A 26,387-nucleotide genomic window follows, 5' to 3' on the forward strand; every position below is an offset into this window, starting at 1 on the left:
GCGGTGCGGTTTTGAAGACACAAACATGAGGTTTTAGTTTATTTTTCCTCTGAAAGCCAACCGATCGATCGCAGTTCGGTTCGCTCCAATGTTGTAAAATATGTTCTCGTGCACTTTGAAGAAAACTAAGAGATCATTTTATTTTCACATTCATTATACGGTATAGGCATTATACATTATAGGTATTATACGGCTGCATTTTGTCATGTCGTTTGTTCGTTTGAACTATTAAAAAAAAATCGTATTAAGTATAAAGAAAATAGAATGTCAATTTTATTGACAGACCCTTGTTAATATATTTTTGAAATATGAAATTTTCAACAAGTCTCTGGCCACTGATTTTTATTTGTATTTAAGAGCAGTGCTGACTTGCTAACTGAATCATTTTGTATACATTTTGTTTAGTATTAGGTATACCTTTTCTTTTACAACTTTATCTTCTCATTCAACTCTCCGACCATCTAGCCGGTTGCAATATACAGAATGTCTTTAAATTATTCCAGAATATTTCAGCGGTTAGGTAGGTATAGTGTTAATTTGAGTAAATAAACCTTCGAAAAGGTTTTTATCAGAATTTTTCGTTTGAAGTGTAGCTACGTTTTTGACGCGATATATTTATAATTGAAAATCATTTACAGAGGTGTTTAGTCTAACTAACTCAACCATCTGTTGAAGTATTACGGAATGATTGGGAGATACCTTGCATAATTTCGAGTTAAGTACTAACTCGGGGGGTTAAACATGTAGTGTCAAAATGTATGAAACTGTCATTTATAACCCAGGCTTAAAGATTTATTTTTTAAACCTCCGTGCAAGCAGCCCTTGCTCTATTAATTGTTATTTTCTTCGCAGATGTTCTGGTCGGCGTACACTGCACGCATGGGCTGAATCGTACGGGCTACATGGTTTGCCGATACATGCGCGATCGCCTCGGGATACCTGCCAGGGAGGCCATCCGACGTATGTATACAAGCTTTACATGATTTTACTTATTAATATTGAGTTGGTAACACCATAGTTAATGAATAGAAGTATGCACACTCCGACCCATTAGGAGACTTAACTGCCTACTCCGGCGCGGACGCTTAGGGTTGTCGGTGTCTATTTTAGATAAATTACCTACCGGCAAATAATTTTAATACGAAAGGTAACTTAAAATTGTCTTATGGCTGTGTCTAGACAAACAAGATTCTATGCCGCTATATTATTATTATTATTATACTACATTTAAAAATATTATTTATAAATTCGCCGGAGTGGTGATGGCGACTGTGTACGTACATACCACTCATGATACCCTACACATAATACTATAACTACCTATATTGTTTATAGATAGGTAGGTAGGCATCTATTATTTTTCATGTGTCTGCACGAAACTGTTACGCTACACTTATATACGAGTACTACTAATTTACAACTATACCTAATACAAAAAAATATGTAAGTACGAGTACACTAACGTAAAAGGTGGTCATCTCGCGAAGCGAGCGCAAGAAGTACGTCAAAACGTACATACTGTTAAAGTTGGACTACTAATATTAATTATCATAAGGTTCCAGATTTAATCGATTGTGACACTAGAAAAGAGGGTGCAACGAACTGTTTTTAGTCAATTTCAAATTTAAGTAATCTTAATTGTTGCAGGTTTTGAAAAAGCACGCGGATATAAAATTGAACGCGAAAACTATATCGCCGATATACTGGGGAAGAATCCCGTTGCTCCCGACGTGGGTAAGAAAAAAACCATAGTCACACCAATTGACAAGCAAACCATGGAATACAGGTCGCCACTTGGACAATATGAAGAAGAAGACTATGATGAACGGAAAACCAACGGATACCGGAATAGATATAATAAGAAATTTAAAACACCGGGGAATAGGTACAATAGTAACGAGAGCCAGTCAAGTAGTAGCAGATGGGATATGTCAGAGATGTCACATAGACCTTATAGTTATAAACATGATTATTGACGTACTTACAAACCGATGTAAGGCTAGATAATTCTGTTTCTACGTTTGGACAGAATTTAAATGTCTGGCTAACGTTCAAGTACACACGAAAATGGAAATGTAAAGTCCAGTCTAAATAAAATAAGATTTACAAAACGTATTTTTTTTGACAGTATACTTTTATTTTTTTATTAGATAAGCACCCACTTAAATTTCAGACTACAGAACTTTGCTTCATAAATAATAAATAAAATCATATGTTGTAGTAAAACATATATCATCAATTATTTTATTATTGTATGTCTCTTAACAATGAGTAATTGAAGAAACATACGATACCCGTTTTTACGCAAATATAAATAAATGTAATAAATAAAATTTTCGAGATAATTCAAGCATTTTTATTTCGCTCGTCGCATTGTAACATGTTTTGAAACATTCGAAGATGCTCTCTTTATCACTATCAGCTTCGTTATGGTAACGCAGCATGAGAACAAGTCTTATTACAGTCCAATTGTAGGGATCACGTAAAAAACACGCGCGTGCTTGATGGTATCAAGATGCTCCACAGATTGGTGCTACCACAATGAATGTCGATGTTAGCTGATGCTTACCTAGTCCCGCCTAAATGGCTTTGATCAAAATCACCGTTTTTTTATAGATCCATCCATCCGGCAGCAGATGGTTTCCTTAGCAGAGAAGACATGTCATGAAATTCCTAAAGTTTACATTATATTGATCATCTCCAGATGACTCAGCTTTTAGAATTTCCAATTTTAACTTTCTAATTCTGAGTAAAAGGTAAAATGATGCAATCTGATTAGTTGACATTTTTAAGTCAATACCTGGCAGCCCTTACGATTGCGTTTTCGAAACATCTCGTGCAAGAATCCGAGCTACCTACTGCTGTTTGTCTGACAGTGGAATATTTTGTTATTTATACGAAATTTTATGCATCAAGACTTAGAATAATAATGGGCATGTCAGTAAAATAAACACACTTCCTAGAATGCGAACGGTTTTTGTGACGACCAACTAGCAGAAAATTAAGATAACTGATGCGATAATGCAGTTTAAAGCCGCTTTGTTCCAAAGTTTCTAAATCAGTGAGAAGATGAGACAGATAAGTATGAAGTTCATTCTGACAATTAAAACCGCAGTATCATACAATATACTTTTTTATTTCATGTTATTGTATGTCTTTAACAATGAGTAATTGAAGAAACATACGATACCCGTTTTTACGCAAATATAAATAAATGTAATAAATAAAATTTTCGAGATAATTCAAGCATTTTTATTTCGCTCGTCGCATTGTAACATGTTTTGAAACATTCGAAGATGCTCTCTTTATCACTATCAGCTTCGTTATGGTAACGCAGCATGAGAACAAGTCTTATTACAGTCCAATTGTAGGGATCACGTAAAAAACACGCGCGTGCTTGATGGTATCAAGATGCTCCACAGATTGGTGCTACCACAATGAATGTCGATGTTAGCTGATGCTTACCTAGTCCCGCCTAAATGGCTTTGATCAAAATCACCGTTTTTTTTATAGATCCATCCATCCGGCAGCAGATGGTTTCCTTAGCAGAGAAGACATGTCATGAAATTCCTAAAGTTTACATTATATTGATCATCTCCAGATGACTCAGCTTTTAGAATTTCCAATTTTAACTTTCTAATTCTGAGTAACTTTAAGGTAAAATGATGCAATCTGATCTAGTTGACATTTTGATTTCTGAGAACTCGTAAGTCAGCTGTCGAAAAAATTGCGTGACGCATTATTAGTTGATCACTAACTTCTGTAATGAATGATGTAGTGCGCCTAATAATAATAAAAAAGCACTTAACTCATTTTATATGTAATAAAGGTTGCCCTCCACCTGCAGAGATGCCCTTACGATTGCGTTTTCGAAACATCTCGTGCAAGAATCCGAGCTACCTACTGCTGTTTGTCTGACAGTGGAATATTTTGTTATTTATACGAAATTTTATGCATCAAGACTTAGAATAATAATGGGCATGTCAGTAAAATAAACACACTTCCTAGAATGCGAACGGTTTTTGTGACGACCAACTAGCAGAAAATTAAGATAACTGATGCGATAATGCAGTTTAAAGCCGCTTTGTTCCAAAGTTTCTACGTATAAATCAGTGAGAAGATGAGACAGATAAGTATGAAGTTCATTCTGACAATGTCCCATTCCTCTAAACCGCAGCATATTTTATGAATCAGAAACTGAATTATGCCCTGATGTTTAGTTTGTAACGTTCTTCGATATATTTCCTGGCTTTTACTAGGTCTACAGCTGTAGCACTAACGCTCGAGGTTGTCTCTGATTTATTCCTTGTCGATACATGGTAGCTTTCTCAAGTCGTCGCTTGTAGTTGCATTTATTGCTCTATTGTTTGCCTCCTGGGTATAGATTACGAGTGCTTCTAGTAATTTAGTTGTAACCACTTCGTATTGTGTTTTGGCTTCTAGCGTTAATGTTGTAATGAATTGCAATAAGATATTTGCAACTGAAGGCACGGCGCGCTGTCGAGGCAATTCTAAGGTGAGGGATGACCGTAAACACCACACATTCTAATTTACTTGTTTTTTCAAGTAGGTACGCTTGCATTGTGCCCACGCAGTGGGTTTCTCGTAGTCGCTTCATAAAAGCGAATGTCGGTGCGTTATCTTACGACCCAAAAAGGACGTAAATTAGCTCCACTTTGTCAGCTTCTAATAAAACGTTACATCTTAACTGGGTGTTATCTTATATTTTTGTTTCGAATCTTAACTACCTGGCTTCCGTCAGGGCATATTTCTTCAGGTCCTGCGGCTTGAATGTCGTTGACGACTATTTAATTTATGTCCATTACTGGAAGCGTTTCGTTTTAATGCGCTCGTTTAACTAGGTGACAGGTCGGTGACGGTTCGGGCGCCATCTTGATTATTATCGGCGCATCGACGCGTTCAAAGAAATCGGTAGGTTAGATGCTCTTCGCTTTTTATGATCCGTTTGAATGGAAATCGAAGAGTATGATTATGTTATCTTTAAGGCGATTTCCCTCATTAAAGTAATCTCTAAAGTAAGTAATAAATTGCTTAGCGGTTTGTAATTAAATGATTGAAGTAGCCTAATAGCCTCGTAAGCTAAACATTCGCATTCCGATGAAATATTTTACTTACAATAGCGCTTCTTAAATTGGCAGATAAAGTCTGGAAATCTTAGTGACAGCGCGCTGTAATTAAAGCAGGCAGTGGAACAATGTATAGGGTCATTACTCTCGCGATCCTATTATCTGATCGATAATTCAATCTGGGCGATGTTGCGCCCGCGGCGTGACGCTACCGCGGTAGAGCACGTGGATTATTTACACCAGCAGACAATAGTGGAAGTGCTATGTTGTGTACCTATTCATTATCTTTTAGCTCGTCGCGAGTTGTGATTGCTTGTAGATGCTTTTTGTTGAGATTTCGTACCTGTGCGCTTTCCGAACCTTCATCATATAGGACATTAGTATCTTACCTGTCAATGTGTCTTTTGAATTGTATCTAATACGCAGACACTTGACTATTTATCGCAGGATAGGTACTTACTGTGTCCACTATAACAATAAATAAACGAGTTAAATATTAAGTAGGTAAATGGGATCTCACATGAGAAACGTCTTTTTTTCGCCGTATTTTACTCAATCAAACTACTCAAACTACCTACTTTTTTAACCCCCGACGCAAAAAGAGGGGTGTTACGAGTTTGACCGCGATGTTTGTCTGTCTGTATGTCTGTCTGTGGCACCGTAGGTCTTAAACGGGTGGACCGATTTAAATGCGGTTTTTTTATTTGAAAGCAGGTTTTCTAGCGATGGTTCTTAGACATGTTTGATAAAAATCGGTTCAGCCATTTTTGAGATATTGAACTTTGACTTTTTGTTGGTAAGGTTAGGTTATGTAAGAGTAAGCCTCGCTAAGTACCGACGAGGTAAATACATACAACCTTTATTTATTTATTTAGAAAGAAAAAGAGAAAAGTAGAGTAAGATTTAATTACAACCGTCCAAATTCACAAATTAATACCATTTGACCATTTTCTATTTAGATATTTAGAGCGGGTTTCCTTTCCTTTAATGTAAACATTCAATGTCGGAATGATTGTTGATCCCACCACCAGAGGCGTCTTTATCTATAGTGCAGGGTGTGCGTTGCACACGGGCGCAGCGGTGTTAGGGGCGCCGGCGCCGGCCGCGGCACTTTGTACCTATTCCATTTTGACCGCGCGCTTCCTAGATGGCGCTAAAGTAATAATTGCACACGGGCGCTACATGGGCTATAGACGCCGCTGCCCACCACAATCTGTAGTTGTTTAACCGTATCATCAAGCCTAGCTTCAATAATAGTATCAGTGGCATAAATAACATGCCTCATACAATTAAAGGGTAGCCGGCGGATATGGGCTAGCTCTTCAATTGTGGCACTGGGTCGCCTTTTAATAGCTGCGTCGATTTAATCGGTTATTAACAAAGAATTGATATATTAATCGTAATTGTAGGCTCAGTTACTCGAGGCAGGGTTTTTTAGGAGTAGATAGGTAACTAGGTAGGTATATACTGTTAAGTAGGTACACCTACACTTTTCCTAAATCTTACTATGAAATAAAAAAAAACGCCGCCAAAAAAAAACAACTAAAAAGGAAAAAATAATTACTTATGCACTACCTAGCTGTTGCCCCCGACTTCATCTGCGAAGAATTCGTTTATCCCTATCCCGCGGGGACTATGCAGATTTTCCGCAAAATTAGTCCAAGTTAATTTAGTATATGTAAGTACCACAGAAAACTAAAGTACATTTGTTGTATTTTTTAAAGTATTAACCTTAGCGGTCCCCCGACACCGACAACGCTTAGTTAAAAAAATATAACTAGGTATTTATACTAAATTAACTTAGGCTAATTTTGTGGGAAATCAGCATAGTCCCCGCGAGTAGGGATAAACGCGTTTTTTTAGGGCGTTTTTTTTTTAATTGTATGCTGGCGTTTTTTTGTGTCGGGGTTTTTTAAATTTTAAATTTAAGTTATCTTATTTAATGTTTTTTAAATTTGGTATATTATTTTTTAAAAGTGTACTAGTGTGTTGGATATCCTGGCTGTAGCATCAGCTCATCGTGTCGCCACCATTGCGTTGTGTAGAATCAAATACTGATCAAAAAGAATCAACCACGACATATCTGCTATTATTTTTTCAAGAGTATACTGGTGTGCTGGATATCCTAGCTGCAGCATCAGCTCGTCGTGTTGCCACCACTGCATTATCTATCTATTTTCTTCTTTATTTGATCTAAGTGCCCTATTAGTCTTCCCATTCCTCTTTTTCATTCATCTTTCCTTCTACTACTTTTTGCATTAGAACATCGTGTCCTATCAAATCTCATTATTTCCCATTATACATATTTAGGATACTTCATCATCAGGCATACGCGTCTCTTCTAGACGAATTTTGGCGTGTTGCCTGTGCACAACGTCTTTGGTGGCTGACTAGACCGATGCGAGAACGACATGTTCGTCCTCAGGCCTGACAAGAGAAGTCTGCGGATGTTGGTGCAGAACCGCACTTATTTACCGCACAGGATACTTATTTCTTTTAAAATTAATGATTAGAGTAGAAGACAGGGCCACCTTATGTAGGTACTGTCGTTTAAAAAAACTACAATATAGAAAACAGAGGTAGGTACAAAATATCAAAGCAGTATGCGGCATTATCGCTTCCGAGCGATCTCTTACAGGCAACATATACATAGAAAAAAGTAAGGAAAAGATTTTAGCAGGTGGTGCAATGTTCAGTCGAGTTCATAAACTTGTGAGCAAAAATTTTATCAAAAATATCTGAACACGACTCTATTGTTATCGTCGTAGAAGCGTGTTCAGATATTTTTTGATACAATTTTTGCACATAAGTTGTACTGTACTGTAAGTACATACAGATACACATACAAACGTAAAATACACGTTTTTAACTAATATAAATATATAGATATTCGGTCACATATAAATAAAATAGACTAACTATATAACATTCATGCACAAGACGACAGACTGATAGTACTCCCTAAGCATAGACTTGATTGGTAAGGACCTTGCGCGCCTAAATCTATTGGTCAGGAGTTCCATAACCAGGTAGGTACCCTGAACTGCAATGTACTTATACCTATATGAATAGACGTAAAAGATAGAGTTTAAAAGAGGGTCGGTAAAGATAAAGTTCGAAAACCACCAAATAGAAGTAACATAAATAACTAAATATTGTTTTTTTTATTAAGTAATTTTAATACTGAAACACTTTCGTAGTTAAATTATCGGAAGGTTATACTGTCGCTTTCAAGCATCCGTTTGAACTATTATACTTATCTGCTATGAGTATAGAATCGATATCGATACAATCGTTGCATACGTCATCCAATTGTTACGTATTCGTTCCCAAGGATGTTATCGGGAATCGATAGTGGCACAGGAAGCGATTTATTAAAATTTGATCACTTCATCATAGAGAAGGATAAAAAAGCTTTGTTAGCGTGTGCCGCGTTATTGTTATAGCACAGTGAGAGTGATCCGAGTGTAAACAGTACTCCAATTGAGGTAGCAGATGCTTCAAAGGGCGTCTTCTGTATGGTTTTATAATACTGTATGTGTTTAGTTGGGTCAATCAACTATTTTACCGACACTTTGGGCGTCTCCTGCGTTACCAAAATTGTCTCTAGCGTTACCAAAAAATCGTACTTCCATCCAACAAGATATTTCGCGGTAGCTTAAACTTACGTAGGATGGCATGTATTCATGTACACCATCTATTAAATTACAGAAAAAACATGTTTACTTACAAAAATCTGCAATTGTTTGAAAAATGTCGCGGACAGATTAGTGTCGGTAAAAAAGTTGGTTGGCCCAGTTATGTCAATTATTTTCTAAACTATAAGAAGAAAACAATATTTGATTATGTGAGATTGTTAGTATCTAAACTGATATTATAAACAGAATAGATTTTAGTGGTCTATCTTTGTCTGTTTGTAATAAATAAACTCCAAAGTACAGAATCGATTTTTAAATTGTTTCACACATGAAAAGCATTTATTTAGCGGTTAACATGGATTATATCATATCCTAGCAACGTCTAAACTTTCCAAGGGACACAAAAAAGATTGCGAACAACAACTAGTACAAAATAAGCGACATTTAAATAACAATGGGATAGGTAAACACTCTCGTTCATTTATCTGCATTCACTCTATTCCACGCTACCTACTCTCTACTCTATTCGATCAGTCAATAAGTAACTTGATATTCTGAAGAGGTTACCTACTGTTTGTGTATATGATTACTATGAGTACCAAGTGATTATTCGAATTTTACTTTTTACGAAACTATTTGGAATGTAGCGAGAGTGTAAGTTATGGCAGGTGACACAAACATTGGTTATGCTCGTGCGGTGTTATTCAATATTTTTATAATATGTAGAGCCTTGTTAAGCTACTTGTCGTGCGTGTATACTTTATTTGTATGTTTCTTAGAATTTAATAAGTATAAGAGTAAAATTATTCAAAAAGGAAGGCTTGCGTAAGGTGAAATTTGTAAGAGGTAAGTACCGACAAACAATACGTAAATTTAAATTCTGTGTTGTCTTATTTACCTAGTACCTATCCTCGTCAAATGCAGAGGCGGAGTTATCAGTTTATCGATGGAGCTATAATTATAAGTAAAAAAAAAACAATTAAATAACCCGACTGCCCAAAAAACTTTTTTTTTCGTGGACGCCATTTTGGAATCATAATCATCAGCCTATAGCAGTCCAATACTGGACATGGGCCTCCCCCAATGAATGCCATTGCGCCCTGTCTTCGGCTAAACGCATCCAGCACCAGCACCAGCAGCCTATCGCAGATCGTCACTACACCTGGCCGGATTTTGGAATACCTATTACATATATACATATACACTATATCACTCCGACAGTTATGACAACTCCAATAATTTTTTTTTTCGTTAGCCATTTTCTATGTCCCACTGCTGGGCAAAGGCCTCTCCCTCGGACTTCCAACTTCCCCTGTCGGCAGCTACGTTTTGCCAGTCGTTTCTGAATGCGTCCAAGTCGTCCCGCCACCTCCGTACTCCAATAATACACTCGTAAAACTCGAAATCGTTCAGTTGCTTTGCCTGTACATAAATAAATAGACATAAGTAGGTACATACACATTTACATAAATACGCTCGAAAAACATAAGTACTTATCCCTCTTTCGGACAGAAAATGAAAAGATACCTAGATAAGGTACAGTAGGTACGATTTTACTCAAAAGTGAAGAAATTTGAATGCTTCTGTACCTAAACATGAATTTAAGCCGTGGAATAATGGTTCAAAAACAGGGCACGACCGGGATTTGAACCCGGGACCTCTCACACCCAAAGCGAGAATCATACCGCTAGACCATCATGCCTCTTGGCATCCAATGAAAATAAATCGTCTAGGCTTGACAGCTGTACAAGTTTTTCAGCTGTTTAAATAAGAATACCTACTTAGACGTAATGTCTGCCGTAATGTTACCTACCATAACATCAGTGGTAAAGTCTAAAGAACGTACGTTTCCTTTAAGTTTACGTTTTCTTACACTGTGTGTTCGCATAATAAATTGGAATATTGGGATATCGCGAAATTGACGCGGGAACTCTCAGAAATTACAAAGTTCGGTATTCATAAAAACACATATTCGACCCGTGCCACATTTGATGTCTTTAAACTTAGCGGTTGACTTTTTGGAATTTTAGTTTAGATACCCAATTATCTTCATAATAAATTTAATTTAAGTCGTCCAGACGTTTAAAGACTAACATACATAAAAAATCACGCAAGCCCGTCACGCATATGTGCATACTTAAACTTTTATGTTACAATTTATGATATTAGTAGGTAGGTACCTAGTTCCCACGGGATTGGAATATATACTGAGCGTCAAAAAATCTGGCCCTCAAATGTATGCAATAATAGGTTACTTTGTATGAAGAGTGGGCCAAATTCTGTGCCGCTAAGTATATTTTCGAAATCTCGACCGCTAGGTTTAGTCATGAAACTTGGCACGTTTCTTTTAAGTGCAACGCTAATAAAGACCACAGTTTAGTTGTTGGGAATCCCCGGAATCTATTGTTTGCTAATCCTTCACGCTAAAACGGCTGTATGGATTTGAATGTAATTTTGCGTGAAATAACTTTATCCCGATTTTCGCACGGCATCGGAATAAATCCCAAAATTTCAACCGCTGTAATTTTTGAGAATGGAGATTCTGGTAGCAGTTTAACGGTTTACGCGTGCAAAGCCGCGGTTAAAGTGTAGTAGATAATTAATTGTTTAAAACTGTTGCTTTTATCGGTAAAAAATATTACGGGGCAGTATTTGTAGGTAATTAGTTAAAAACTCATGATTTTTAGGGTTCCGGAGCCAAAATGGCAAGAACGGAACCCTTATAGTTTCGCCATGTCTGTCTGTCTGTCTGTCCGTCCGTCCGCGGCTTTTCTCAGGGACTATCAATGATAGAAAGCTGCAATTTTGCACGGATATATAATTAAACTATGCCGACAAAATGGTACAATTAAAATAAAAAATATTTTTTTTTAGGGTACCTCCCATAGACGTAAAGTGGGGGTGATTTTTTTTTCTCATCCAACCCTATATTGTGGGGTAACGTTGGATAGGTCTTTTAAAACCATTAGGGGTATGCAAAGACGATTTTTCGATTCAGTGATTAATTTGCGAAATATTCAACTTTAAATAAACCTCTAAAATCTAAACCGGTGGGTGGAAAAATTTGAAAATATTCAGGATGGTAGTAAGTATGTCAAACTTTCAAGGAAAACTATAACGGCTAAGTTTGCTTTGAGAATTATTAGTAGTTTATGAGTAAATAGCAGCCTAAGTATGTTGGAACAACAATAAGAACTCTTTGATACAGTAGAAAGTTGTTTAATTGAAGATTTGTTGCTAGTTTTACATAAATTTTTAATGTATGATGCGCTTCATCTCCTGTCAGTTGTCGCAAGTGACGTCTCGCCGCGCGCGCCATCGAGAGCTCCCTCTCCGCCCCACCGCCTGCCTGCGTCGTCTTAGGGATGCGGTAACAATTTCCCCCCCTCGAACATCCTGGATTTCGAGGTTCTGATCAGGAAGCAGTGGACAAAGATTGCTAATAGCCCGACGAATAGTTCCTTTGTGGGTCTTGACATCAGCCACTCTCGCTATTCCGTCTGTTCCGGGATAAACTTCTGATATACGGCCCATGTGCCACTTTAATGGAGGCGCCGTATGATCCTTGACGACCACCATATCTCCAACCATCAACTCAGCTTGATTGACCCTCCATTTAGTGCGTTGTTGTAACTCCGTCAAATATTCCCTGCTCCAGCGATTCCAAAATTGTTGGCGGAACTTCTCCAAGACCTTATATCGTGACAGTCGATTTTGCTTCACATCCAGTAGCGTGGGTGATGGGAGCGACGTCAGTGATCTGCCAACAAGGAAGTGCCCTGGGGTAAGGGGATCTAGGTCATTGGGGTCGGACGAGAGAGGAGTTATAGGTCTGGAATTTAGGATCGCTTCAACTTGCGAAAATAGTGTCGATAACTCCTCGAACGTCATATGAGTATTACCTAAAATGCGGGTAATATGAAATTTTGCTGATTTTATACCGGCCTCGGCCAGCCCATTAAAATTTGGAGAGTAAGCTGGAGAGAACAAAAATCTGATACCTTCGTTGGTTGCATTACTCTGAACGCTGTCCTTGCATTGCTCTAACAACCTACCTATTTCATTGCTTGCTCCGACGAAATTAGAGCCGTTGTCACAATATAAGATAGAGGGTTTCCCTCTGCGAGATATAAAACGACGTAGACATAAAATGAAGACTTCAGATGAAAGATCACTAGCAACTTCAAGGTGTAAAGCCTTGGTAGAGAGGCATACAAACAAGCAAAGGTAGGCCTTAGTGATCTTACAACCGCGCCCTTTACGATCTGTGATGTAAAACGGCCCTGCAAAATCGGTTGCCGTGACTTCAAATGGAAGATTCGGAGTAACTCTCAAAACTGGAAGGTTTCCCATAATTGGTTGGAGTGTTTTAGCTTTCATTAATCTACAGATTTTACAATTGTTTACGGTGCTTCTTGCCAATATTCTGCTCTTAATGGGCCAAATTCTGTCTCTGATAGAGCTCAATAACAATTGAGGTCCACAATGCAACAGACGTATATGTTCATGAACAAACAGAAGTTTCGTCAAATAATGTTTAGAATCTAGCAGTAATGGATGTTTTTTTGTATATCTTTCCGAAGACTGTTGTAGACGACCACCTACGCGCAACAATCCGTTCTCGTCTATAAAGGGAGTAAGAGAAAGAATATTGGATTTTGACGGTAAGTTTTTTCCTTGATTTAATAGTTTAAGATCTTCAGAAAAGGTTTCTTGTTGAGCTTGTTTTATCAAGAGGGTTTGAGATGATTCGAGTTCACTCAATGTTAATTGTCCTGTGAGTCTGTTGTTAGAGTGCCTGACATTGTGAAGAAACCTTAAAACATAAGCATAGACACGTTGAATTGTGCTGTACTTAGAATAGCGTTCAAATTGTACTAATGTTATTTTATTTTCACCAGAACCAACAAAGCCATTCGTAGTATTTGATAAATTAGTGGCAGTGGGTTGGACAATGGATCCGGGATTTGAATCGGTAATGGTAAGCGTAGCTGTAGAATTTAGTTGCATGTTAGTTGTAGTCTTAGAATCATTTAGTATGTAAGCTTTTATTTCAGGTAATTCGAGTTTAGATTGGTTTCTCTTAGGCCAGCATGAAACATCATTTTTTAGAAAGGAAGGGCCCTGCCACCACATGGAGGCATTACGTAACAGATGTGGTTCTATACCCCTTGATGCTAAATCGGCAGGGTTTAACTCCCCTGGAATGTGTTTCCAAGATTTCAGAAAGGAAGATTCCAAAATCTCTCCTATTCTGTTAGACACAAATGTTTTTAAATTTCGTGGTTCAGTATCAAGCCAACCCAGTACGATCGTGGAGTCAGTCCAATGAACCCGCCTCTCTATTTTGCAACGAAGGGAATTAACGACCTTTACAGTCAAACGAACAGATAACAACGCACCCAACAGTTCAAGCCTGGGAATCGTAGTAGGTTTTAATGGTGCTACCTTCGTCTTAGCACATAAAAGACGCGTTGAAACCTCACCGCTTTCGTCAATCGATCTTAAATAGACGCAAGCTGCATAGGCGTCTTGAGATGCATCAGAAAATGAATGAAGTTCAATAGATCGCACGTTTTTACTTAAGACGCACCTTGGAATTTCGATAGTCTCGAGGTGACTTAAATTCTCGATGAAATCGAGCCATCTCCTTTCCAAATCATTTGGAATAGGATCATCCCAGTCAAGTTTAGATGACCACAACCTCTGCAATAGAATTTTTGGAATTATAGTGCATGCGCTCAATAAACCAAGGGGGTCAAATATTTTAGCAGAGTTTGCTAGAATGCTACGTTTGGTTGCGGGTAATGAATCTCCCAACTGTACGGCAAATTGTAAGAAATCTGATGACGGTTGCCATTTCAGACCTAAAACACTCGAGCTAGCATCAAACGCCTTTGATCGGTTGGAGCTTAAATTGGTTTCAAATATCGAAGGTGCATTTGTGCGATATTTCCGAAGAGGGAAACAAGCCGAATTAAGAGTTTGAGTAATACCGTGACAAATGTAACGAAGTTCTTCCTTGGAATCGGCCCCACAAAGCAGGTCGTCCATATAAAAGTCGTGTTTTATTATTGATGCAATTTTTGGGTCTGAACATTCCTTTGATAATTGTAATAGACAACGCGTACTTAAAAGGGGGCGGAAGCAGTGCCATATGTCACAGTATTTAGTTGCAGAACTTTGATTGGCTGATCTTCTGCAGGTTGCCAGAGAATTAATTGTAAATGCCTTTGACTTGGATCGATTAAGATTTGCCTGTACATTTTTTCAATGTCTGCAGTTAATGCATACTGATACTGACGGAATCTCAACAGGATAGACATTAAATCGTCTTGAATCGAAGGCCCAACATACTGAATGTCATTGAGACTCCGTCCAGAACTTGTTTTTGCGGACGCATTAAACACAACCCGTAATTTAGTTGTTTCACTCTGTTCGCGTAACACGGGGTGGTGAGGTAAATAACACCCAATCGCTGGCTTAGGTATTTCCTTGAGGTGTCCCATAGACTTGTATTCATTGATGAATTCACAATAGGATTGTTTTATTGCCGGTTTTTTATTTAATCTTTTTAAATTACTGAACATACACATTTTTGCCATATGAAACGAATCGCCTAGCGTTTCTGTTGGTTCTCGAAACGGCATTTGCACACAAAACCTGCCATCTAGGTCCCGATATGTCGTTTTGCAAAAAATCTCTTCGCATATCTCATCCTCCGTATTAATGAACTTGGGCGTAGGTAACTCTTCGAGCTCCCAAAATTTGGATAGTTGATTGCGAATATCTTGGCTAAAGTTACAGTGTACCGTAGAGGACGTGTCGGAGCTCCCCCCTGTAGGACCAGCTACTACCCAGCCCAACTGCGATTCACGCAAAATGGGTCGATTTGGGCCTAATTTTTCTTGTTTGGATCCGATTATATCCCAAAAGATGTCAGCCCCCAACAGGAGGTCAATCTCAGATGGATTATTAAACCCAGGGTCTGCTAATTTTATGTAGCTTGGAATATGGAAATTTGTTTGTATTTTCATGTTTGGTAACCTATCGGTGATTGTTGGAACCACAAAGCATTTAACCTTTGTTTGAAACGTTGTGTTATATAGAGAAGTCAAATTTAAATTGCAATGTTTGTTTATTTGGAACGATGCATTGTTTAGACCAGATACACATTTTATCTCATTAGAATATGCATTACAACCTATCCTCTGCTGTGCAGCTTGGGTGACAAATGATGATTGGCTGCCGCTATCGAGTAAGGCTCTCAAGGTGAATGTGTGACCATTGTTTGTCACTTTGACTAAAGCCGTAGACAAGAGAACCTGGCCTGAGGAAACAGTAGATGTACTGCCAATAGATGTATGACCTTGAAACGATGTCGACTGAAACGGAGCTGCGCCGTTCTCCAATGGGTCTGAAGTTGAGGGCAAGTGGTACGAGGTTGTAGGTAATATTTGTGATGTTGTAGGTAAGCTCAACGTTGACGTCGGTAAGCTACTAGTAGCAGGTAAGTGTTGCTGTGCTTGTGGAACATTTAAGTTATGGGGTCTTGCCTGACTTTCCTCTGCTTGTTGGAAATGTTGTTGTTGTCTGTGCAATAATGTGTTATGTTTTTTGTAACAGATTCTGCAGCCACCGAGGCGACAGTGAAAGGATCGGTGACCAGTACGCAAGCAATTACTGCACAGATTCCATTGGGATACATTAGCCATGCGTTCGTCAACAGACATTGTTTTGAATTGTGGGCAATCATACAATCTATGATCTTGTCTGCAAGCCAAGCATGGATACTGTATCTGTGTATCAGGAGAAGACACCATAAATGTTTTTGACTTACTTACATTTGTACGTTTTTCATTTATGTCTGGTAAAGATTTTTTGGAATTTAATGCCTCAAGTATATCTGATTGATTACGTAGAAAGGTAAAAAACTCCTCCAGTTTGGGCGAATTTTTCAAATTGCCTTTGTATTCTTCCCATTTCCTTGCAGTAGAAATATCTAATTTGGAAGAAACCATAAAAATAATTAATGTATCCCAGTACTCCGTTGGCTCTCCAAGTAAGTTAAGGGAACGCAAGTTTTTTGTAATTACATCTATAAGGCTCCGTAAGCCTTTCTCGCTTTCTCGTGATAGAGGTTCTATTGCAAACAAGCATTGAAGATGATGATTAACAAGTAACCGCTTGTTATCAAACCGTTCACAGAGTAAGTTCCAAGCAATGGCATAATTATCCGAAGAAACATTTATAGAATTTATCACTGCACTAGCAGAGCCCTCCAGGCACGATTTTAAGTAATGAAATTTGCTGATTTCATCTATTGAATCATTTTTATGGACCAGAGATTGAAATGTGTCTCGGAACTCAAGCCATTTATTTGGACTGCCATCAAAGGGGTTAAGCCGAATAGTAGGCAATTTGATATTAGTACACTCTAGTGAGCTTTGCTTTGATTTTGAAACTTCTTTTTTATTATTGCATTCTTCACAAGCTAGTAATAACTGCTGAGTTTGGGCAATAGAGGTAAAGAACTGATTTTCGGTTACTTCTCTTTCATCGATTTGCGAATTCTCCTCGTCTTCATGAAGTGATTCTATTTTTGATTGCAATTCGTCAAATTCGGAAAACATATATTGTAATTTTGCTAACCTCAAAGTCAGTTCATTCACCTCTTGTTTACTTATTTTTCCGACTTCACGCTCTAGCAAAGGCGACAAATAACTATTATATTTTGTTAAACGAGCTCTTATGTTGCCTCTATTCTTAATAAAATCTTTTAATTCTGTCATTTTGTGAAGCAAACAATAAACCACTAACCTCTTAGAGCAGAGAATAATTTGTTCCTAATGCAACCAACTAACCAACATAACAAACCTGGTATCAGACGACTTAGTGTAGTTATGTATGTATACATACACTAAAGATTACTTTTTAACTTTCAATTTGCATTTCACAGCAATCCCTCTTGTTGTAGATCGTATATTTGTTATTCATTGATTTTTGTTCTCACCAACTTGCTCTCCCTCGATCTTTTAACCTGTAATATTCGGCAATGAAGTTATTAAAGCATTATGTATTAAATTGATGCGAATTATGCGGATGCACGGTTAGATAGAATGTTACGAAATCTGTAGGTATCTGTTGTAGCATAATATTTTAGTATAGGTTTGAGTTAGGTAAGTATTCTTAAATAATCTGGTTTTAAACGAAGTCAAAGCTGTACAATTATTAATTATCTGTGTGGAATTAATGGTTTTGGATTGAAGCTGTCTTACTTGTAAAATTAAGTTAATTTCGTGCAAACAAAATGGAGGATGACACTAGTTAGTTAGTTAGAAACTGACCGACACCATCGACACAAGTTGAAGTAGGTACGAAAGGGAATAAGATAGGAATAAGGTACTTCCTTGATTAACGATTTGCTCTTGTACGCTCCGCTTTTCGTCTTCTTTTGTTTGAGTTTCATCAATCGTGTGCCTCGTGTGCGCCAAGCGTTGCAGGTTCGTAGGTTATAGTGCCATCTTTATCCAAATTTCGCTATCACTTCGGGGGTCACCATCATCTTATTGTTGGAACAACAATAAGAACTCTTTGATACAGTAGAAAGTTGTTTAATTGAAGATTTGTTGCTAGTTTTACATAAATTTTTAATGTATGATGCGCTTCATCTCCTGTCAGTTGTCGCAAGTGACGTCTCGCCGCGCGCGCCATCGAGAGCTCCCTCTCCGCCCCACCGCCTGCCTGCGTCGTCTTAGGGATGCGGTAACAGGTATAAATATACCTAAACTTGGAAGATTCCGTATAAAACACGAAATCCTTAAAAAAATATTACTTAATTTTTTCGTAATGGCTACGGAACCCTATTTTGGGCGTGTCCGACACGCTCTTGGCCGGTTTTTATTTAACCGTCTTAGCAATAGGTCATCATCATCATCATCATCATCATCATCGCTCTTTCGAGTGATATCTAGTTCGAGCGAGGTGACTTCTAAAATCGGTTACCAGATTCTTAATATTTAGAAAACCATAAATCATGCACCTCCCTCACAAGATTACACGCTTGTCGTAAATATCGGATAAATAAAACGGGCCAGTCCACAATCCGGGTAAAGTAAGAATAACGGGCCATTAATGAGAGAAAACATCCAATCTCGATATATTACTGCCTAATTACCTATACATTTTACTTACCATAGTGCCGCGACACGGACAGGCGCAGGAATAATGTTTTATTTGCTTGCGTATACAATATTTACAAGTCTATTTAATGAGATTAGAAAGACTTTACGTGTTTGTTGTAAGTTTTGAAGATGATGGTTTATGGTATTAAAGCCTGTGTCGCAACTAAAAGAGATTGAATGTTGTCTGGTAATATTAGGTGTCGGTAACAAAAACGAAAATGGAAAGCATTTTTAGAGTTCAATACCACAAATGGAAAAAACGAAATCATGGATGATTGTAACTACAACAAGTGCATAAAACGCGCCATTTTGCCCGATATCATATCCATCCGATCTGTACACGAGGGTAGATATAACTTAAGGGTGAAATGATTAACTACGTTAAGTTTTTGGAGCAATTTATAAACTCTGCTTCGATTGCGTTGGAATTACCTAAACAGCAACAGTGAAAATAATCCCTACTAGCTTTTACTTCTTATTACTAGTTCTGTTATTATAATTACCTACTGAGCTATGCATGTGGAAATATGAGAGGTAATGGTGTATGAACGACGACCATAATGTAGAGGCGAATCATTTATAATGTTCCTCCGTCACTTGAAAGTTTGTTCAAGTGATTGTGATATGTGATATTATTGTTATGCTGAATTTCATCAGGTATTTTTACGTAATTTTTAAGAGGCATGATGGTCTAGCGGTATGATTCTCGCTTTGGGTGTGAGAGGTCCCGGGTTCAAATCCCGGTCGTGCCCTGTTTTTTGAATAATTATCCTATGCGTTAAATTTAAGTTTACAGCAGCATTCAAATTACTTGGCTTGTAATTGTAAGTCAAACCGTATAATACCGGAACCCTTATAGGATAACTTGGGTGTGTCTGTCTGTCCATCTGTCACATCAAATTTGTTTTTTTTTTCTTATGTAGCTCTGGCGATATTATCGATGATTCAGCCAACGACGACAACGACATTGACGCAGAAGCAATAAGTAGGGTTTTTATTTAGTCGTTCAGTAGCAGTTTATAGGTATTTACGTAACTAGCTTAGGACCATATCATTTTACTTAACTTGAGACTTATCGACTGAAAAGTGAAATGAAACTTGTTTTTATTTTTTTCTTAAATTGTCTATGTGTTATGTGTTTTTAAGCATGTTATTGTATTCTATTCGATTCAAAGTCAAAGTTTAAATCAAAATATCTTTATTTAATTTAGACTATAACAAGCACTTATGAATATCAAAAAACATACCACCGGTTCGGAAAAAACTCTGCTGAGAGGAATCCGGCAAGAAACTTAACGAGGTAGGTAAGTATATATTTTTTAAACAGATTTACAAGGTAATTATAAATCGTTATTTTTTACGTACTGCGGTATGTAGTGCGTTAGCAACTGTAAGGCTTAAGTTGTAGATCTTTGAGGAGCGACGTTGAAAACCTTGAGTTCTTCAGCGTCACGTACCCCTTTATGAGAGAGTATGGTCTCATTTAGTAACGCTGGAGCCGGAGCACCCTGAGCAACAACGGCTATCTAACTAAATACTATATAATTTTGCTTTAATCCGTAAAAGCCAGAATTCACAGAAAAATGTAGTATGTAGGTAAGTCTAGTGTAGTACAACGTCATTATTTACACAGGTGATTTAGTTTCTAATTTAAGAAAAAAATTCGGAAACAATTCAGGCGGCATGATGGTCTAGCGGTATGATTCTCGCTTTGGGTGTGAGAGGTCCCGGGTTCAAATCCCGGTCGTGCCCTGTTTTAAGTGCTAGAGTGATTTAATTAGCCTGATTGTATTTAATCTAATTTTATAATAGTATTTTTTAACAGTTTGTCATTTATTGCTAGGTTTTTCGGGTGCGTAGGTACATCCGAGCGAAAAAACGGAATCCTCAGAGGATCACTTTACGTTATCTGTCTGTCCGTACGTCACAATCAATTTTCTCCGGATCTACAGAACAGATTTAGTTAAAATTTGGCACACATATGCATATTTATGTTATCCAAACACAAACATGCTACGCATTACATGAATTTTAAATTTAGGGGAGCGTTACTGGAAATAAAAATGGCTATGAAACAAAATCACAAAAACGGACTAAATGGGCTATTAAGAACCTATGTATCCAACTTACAACCTATCAATAAATATTTGAATTTTAATTTGAAACTTTTATAAGTACAACTACCGACGGTCTCCATCGTCAACATCGAATTTGTTTAGATGCAGGTGGTAGGACCTTGTGCAAGGTCCGCCTGGATTGCTACCACCATCTTGCTCGCTAATCCTGCCGTGAAGCAGCCGTGCTTGCACTGTTGTGTTTCGGCGTGGAGAGTAAGACAGCCGGTGAAATTACTGGCAATTGAACACTTGAGAACTCATCTGCCATTCCCCTGGTGTTGCAGATGTTTATGGGCGGTGGTGATCTCTTACCACCAGGAGACCCACTTGCTCGTTTGCCATCCAGTCGAATAAAAAAAATGCTCCAAATTATTTGAATTAGATTGAAAATATAAACTGAAATATAGATGCACAGAAAAACCAGAAAAATAAGACCAACAGTGGTGTAGCTACACCACTGTTGGCCACCAACAGTGGTTTTACGGGATGACCGTAAAAGTAAAAATTTGTAATTTAAATAAAAAATACAAAAAGATTTAAAAAAAAACAATCTTTATTTAAATTAGACCGTATTTACTGTCAATTGCGTAAGAGTGCTAAACAACTGGACTGTATAGTAGTGCTAGCGGTACGCCAAAAAAAGCTGCAAATGGTGTTAAAAGCATGAAAATCGGAACAATTGATCTTTAGGCCATACGAATCAAGCACGAAGACCCGTAGCACGAAAAAAAAAACAAAAAAGGAAAGGAGTTATGACGTCATCTTTTTTTGCATGAGAAAGTTTTTTTTTTGTTCTGAAACCTATCGTTTGTGGTATCTACTTACTAAGCCCATTCTAAAAATATATTACATCACTATATTTCTGTCAATTGTTTTAAATTAAAATAAAAATCATTTTCAAAACATACCAAGTTTTGGCTCCTAAAATGATATATGTAATATCCTCATATCCAACTCCAAGAAAGCAATTTTGAAAATATTTAGTTCTGCTATTTTCAAAACAAAATATATAATTAATTAGGTACAATAATCTTGACTATTGAAGTGAACATAACAAAGTAAATTAAAAATAAGAATTGCATAAAAATTACAAACATGTACGAGGTGCCAAAGTTAAGAACTTAGATAAGTCTAAACATCTTAACTGTATTTACGTACCTACTGAGAAATTTCCACCGAAAAAAAGGGTCCTAAATGGACTGAGTCATTATTGTATGTTTGGTGTCTTTTATGTACCTGTACGTACTCTAAATGTATTGTAAATCTATTTTAATTTTAAATACCTTTTTGATAGTTAATTTGAGGTCATTAAGTGAGTTTTTGAATTAAAAGAGGGCACGACCGGGATTTGAACCCGGGACCTCTCACACCCAAAGCGAGAATCATACCGCTAGACCATCATGCCTCTTGTTCAGGCTTTAATAAAGGTGTTTCCATTTCAATTCATGCCTGAAAAACCACCTACTCTAACAATTGTTGGATGTTTATTACGTAAGTTCATTAAAGACCTGGCCTAAAATATGAATAAACATTAAAATATTTTATTTTTGTTAATTGTTGTGTTATTGTCGTCTTGGAAGATGTCCAGTCGGACGGCCTAGATACCGGTGTATGGACCAGGTCGAGAAATATATCGCCCAGCTCCAGCAGCCGGAGTGGCAAGACGTGGCCCAAGTTTGCAGGTGGTAGGACCTTGTGCAAGGTCCGCCCGGATTGCTAGCACCATCTTGCTCGCTAAACCTGCCGTGAAGCAGCAGTGCTTGCACTGTTGTGTTTCGGCGTGGAGAGTAAGACAGCCGGTGAAACTACTGGCACGTGAGGTATCCCATCGTAGGCCTCTAGGTTGGCAACGCGTCTGCAATACCCCTGGTGTTGCAGATGTTTATGGGCGGTGGTGATCTCTTACCATCAGGAGACCCACTTGCTCGTTTACCATCCAGTCGAATAAAAAAAAATGCAGAGCAGAGAGGCGTTCTTTGGTGTCGGAGGCTAAGGTCCATTTCGGATCGCTAAGTTATCCAAGTAAGTATGTGAGTAGTAAGTGTTAATTATTGTAACGATGCGATTATGTTATAGAATATTTCTTTAACTCACAAGAAATACGTCTACGACAGAAACTTATAAGTAATATGAAATATTAGTTTGGGTGCATGCAAATGCAACTACATATATATATATTATAGTGAAAAATCCAGTTTGATATTTCTTATGTTCTTTCTCTTTTTTCTACTGTTAATGTGAAAAATACTATATTATGAGGTATACAGATCATCACCTATGAGTTATTTAAACAGATGGTTTTTGTATGAAAAACGAACCTGACGACCACGTTTCAATAGGTTCATAAGAGGCATGATGGTCTAGCGGTATGATTCTCGCTTTGGGTGTGAGAGGTCCCGGGTTCAAATCCCGGTCGTGCCCTGTTTTGATGCCCATCACTTACTTAATTACCTTAATATGGATTTGTTATTATTTTGCCTTCGAACTTCATCTTCCTTTCTGCAAAAATCTTTATCACTATTTGCACTACGCTGTTTATTTCCGTATACTTAAGTAACTACTAATCATATGGTTTAAGTATGTATGTATGTATGTAAACTCTTTATTGTACAAAGGAAAGAAACAAAACACAATTGACAAACTCAAAAGAATGCAAACATTCACTTACAGAGAAAACACTCATTCTAAAAAAATATATCGAAAATAGTGCGTATCTTATTGTAAACATGCAAGTAGGTTTTTAATTGCTTATCTTTTATCTTATATTATTAACTTATATTGCAACCTTTTTCTTTGTTTTTTGACAAGTGTAAACTCATCTAAGGATATAAAAAAAATCGGGAATAGTAATGTAATTAAAGTGTAATTAAAGTGAATATGGCTATACCCTGTTATCAAGCGGGCAGTTTGGTGGCTGCCTAACATTTAGTGATGCGCAATACAAACTATCCAAGTCCAGACGTTACAGCTATGTATGGGAACTCCAATATTTATCTGAAAACTCAATTAAAAAAATATAGACTTTGCACATCAATAATGTTTGGTAGCCACCAAACTACCCGCTTGATAACGGGGTCTAAATATGACCTGTTATATTCACCTTAATTGCATTACTCTTGTATCAACTCTTAACATCCACAAGCATCAAATATAATATTGCATTGAGTTTAAAATATGTTTGATATTTACACGAAAACAAAAGATAATTGATGAAGACACCAACTGCACCTCGGCAGTTCAAAGCCACCCTGGTCTACGGTAACAGAAAGGTACTTCAATAAAATTTGCTAAAGAATCCAGCAAAGTTGACGTACAGCATGACAATCCATCACTGCGGCGTCGGTGGTCCTGCCCACTGTTGTGTAACCAGGCATTGTTCTTAGACATAAAATTGATTGTAGGACTTTTTAAAACGTGCGTAAGTGCGTACACTTAGAAACAATTAACAGATATGGTTGTTACGAGCTTTTGTTGCAACGCGTAGCAGCCATTTTAAGTGCTACTCTGTTGTAAAGTGAATCCGGGTTGCGGGACATTAATTGATTTCCTAGATGTTAAGATTTTAAGAGGTAGGTACTATAATAAGCACGCGTAAGCAGATACTGCTGGCGATAGTATGATACCTACTATGCATCTTGCAATTAGTGTAAACGAGTACCTTCCTTCGATATTTATGTCGCAAAGAATAGACGTAGCAAAGCTGTTATTTTTTAAATAAGCGGGTTCAAATTTAGCACGAAATAACTCATAACTAATTCTAAAAAACGACAAACTGTGTCATAAATATTGATCAACCAATGCGGTGTTTAAGTCAGTATCAAGATACTTATTTATCAGATCTAAAACCAAAAGAACTCATCTTGCATGTACTTCTTAAGTTTTCTCTCGAATTTTCAGCATGGCTTATTGCAAAGCTCTTACTGCTACAAATCAGACCCACTTGCTAGTCTGCACCACGCATTACACTACTCCGACATTTGGCACCTAATTAAGCCATCGTCCATACATTCATGAAATTGACAACACGATAGAAATCCCATCGACAATCGAACTCCCACGATACCTTTCTCCATGTCAAAAGAGCCGCATTTACAATGCTAGCATCTGATCCTACATGCCATCCGTATCTTGAAGCGACAAGGTGTGTTTTTCTATTGTTCTGCGTTGCTCAGTTGCGTTTTAATGGTGGCGGTGTATTAAACGAGTTGCGGTGTTTTCAAATCAAAGTCGATCGCTTACGTGGCCGCAGGTTTACGGTCTGTGCGAATTGGATGGCGACGGCGGAATGACACGAATAGATCGTCACAACTAATATAAAAAGGTTTATTTATGCGTTGAGCAGTTTTTAATGGAAAAATATGGTTTTCCGTGGGAAGAAGAGATACTAAAGTTAAAGGGAGAGCTATGCGACTGTGGCTATTCACTATTCAGTAATACAGTATTTGACTATTTTATTTATTTAATAAATTAAAGCTTATCATGCATGTTACCAAAAAGAAAAATATTATATAGTGTTATAAAGGCTTGATATACAAGATTAGACAGAGAAAGACGCACTAGCATGTGACGTCACATGCAAGTAGCGCCATACCTGCAACATAGAGAAAACCGTTTTAGAAAGATACAAATATAAAGATTTTCAAAAATCACTAAAAATCTAATGTTCAACCGAATTCATTTTTCTCTTTGCTAAATAGGATATCCATGGCAAATTCAAGAAATTGACAAAAGTACCGTATTTTGGGGTTATTTAAGGATTTTTCGAGTCGAAGATCGTTTAACGTTTGCAAAACAGACTCGCAGAGCACGCGATTGGCTCTCGAAAGGAATATTGTACAAGCAACCAATTTGGATTCCTTCCATCTCTATCATTTAAACCTCCCTTCGATACTGCGTAGGAACATTGCAACACGAGCGCAGTTTGTTTCAAATCGGCCATTTGTATTGTTTAACACAAAGCTACTCACAGGATGCCAAACTACCATCTCTTATTACATCACATTTGGATGTACGCCATACTGACACGGTGCTTGCATATGCGTTTCCACTTGAAAAACTTATATAAACCTAGAGTTCAGGGTGCAAGAGCTTTTTAAAATGTTCTTTTCAGCCTATGAAACGCGGGCTATGAACTTTGTCTAAGGTTTGTTATTATGACAGCCAGTGGTGTCACTAGCTACTTATTAACTAAAGTTATACCGGGTGAGGCCTTAAAGTAATCGGAACAAATAATTAAAAAATAATTCGTACTCGTTAAACTGTACGACGTTACTTTCACGACTTTAAAAAAAAAATTAACTCTTTAGATTTCCCCTTTTTCATAAAAATTAAATAGTACTATCAATCCCTATCCTAGAGCCC

The 26,387-nt window shown here is 37.5% G+C and overlaps 1 protein-coding gene and 5 non-coding genes across 7 annotated transcripts in view; 4 read left to right on the plus strand and 2 right to left on the minus strand.

Annotated features, from left to right (window-relative positions):
- Window positions 1–2,345, plus strand: part of LOC141436081 (RNA/RNP complex-1-interacting phosphatase) — a 68,541-nt gene extending 66,196 nt beyond the window's left edge. For both annotated transcript variants that reach the window (XM_074098927.1, XM_074098926.1), the window contains exons 8-9: window positions 853–960; window positions 1,648–2,345. In XM_074098927.1, coding sequence (XP_073955028.1) covers window positions 853–960; window positions 1,648–1,976 — 437 coding nt within the window. In that variant the 3' untranslated portion in view covers window positions 1,977–2,345. The remainder of the gene's footprint in view (window positions 1–852; window positions 961–1,647) is intronic.
- An 8,010-nt stretch (window positions 2,346–10,355) lies between these two features.
- On the minus strand, window positions 10,356–10,427 carry TRNAP-UGG (transfer RNA proline (anticodon UGG)). Its single transcript has one exon. It is a non-coding gene; the product is annotated as a tRNA-Pro (tRNA).
- A 9,162-nt stretch (window positions 10,428–19,589) lies between these two features.
- TRNAP-UGG (transfer RNA proline (anticodon UGG)) lies at window positions 19,590–19,661 on the plus strand. The gene has a single exon. It is a non-coding gene; the product is annotated as a tRNA-Pro (tRNA).
- A 928-nt stretch (window positions 19,662–20,589) lies between these two features.
- Window positions 20,590–20,661, plus strand: TRNAP-UGG (transfer RNA proline (anticodon UGG)). Its single transcript has one exon. It is a non-coding gene; the product is annotated as a tRNA-Pro (tRNA).
- A 1,698-nt stretch (window positions 20,662–22,359) lies between these two features.
- Window positions 22,360–22,431, minus strand: TRNAP-UGG (transfer RNA proline (anticodon UGG)). The gene has a single exon. It is a non-coding gene; the product is annotated as a tRNA-Pro (tRNA).
- A 944-nt stretch (window positions 22,432–23,375) lies between these two features.
- On the plus strand, window positions 23,376–23,447 carry TRNAP-UGG (transfer RNA proline (anticodon UGG)). The gene has a single exon. It is a non-coding gene; the product is annotated as a tRNA-Pro (tRNA).
- Window positions 23,448–26,387: the final 2,940 nt, after the last annotated feature.

This window comes from Choristoneura fumiferana, chromosome 16 (genome assembly GCF_025370935.1).
Source record: "Choristoneura fumiferana chromosome 16, NRCan_CFum_1, whole genome shotgun sequence".
Taxonomy (NCBI): domain Eukaryota; kingdom Metazoa; phylum Arthropoda; class Insecta; order Lepidoptera; family Tortricidae; genus Choristoneura; species Choristoneura fumiferana.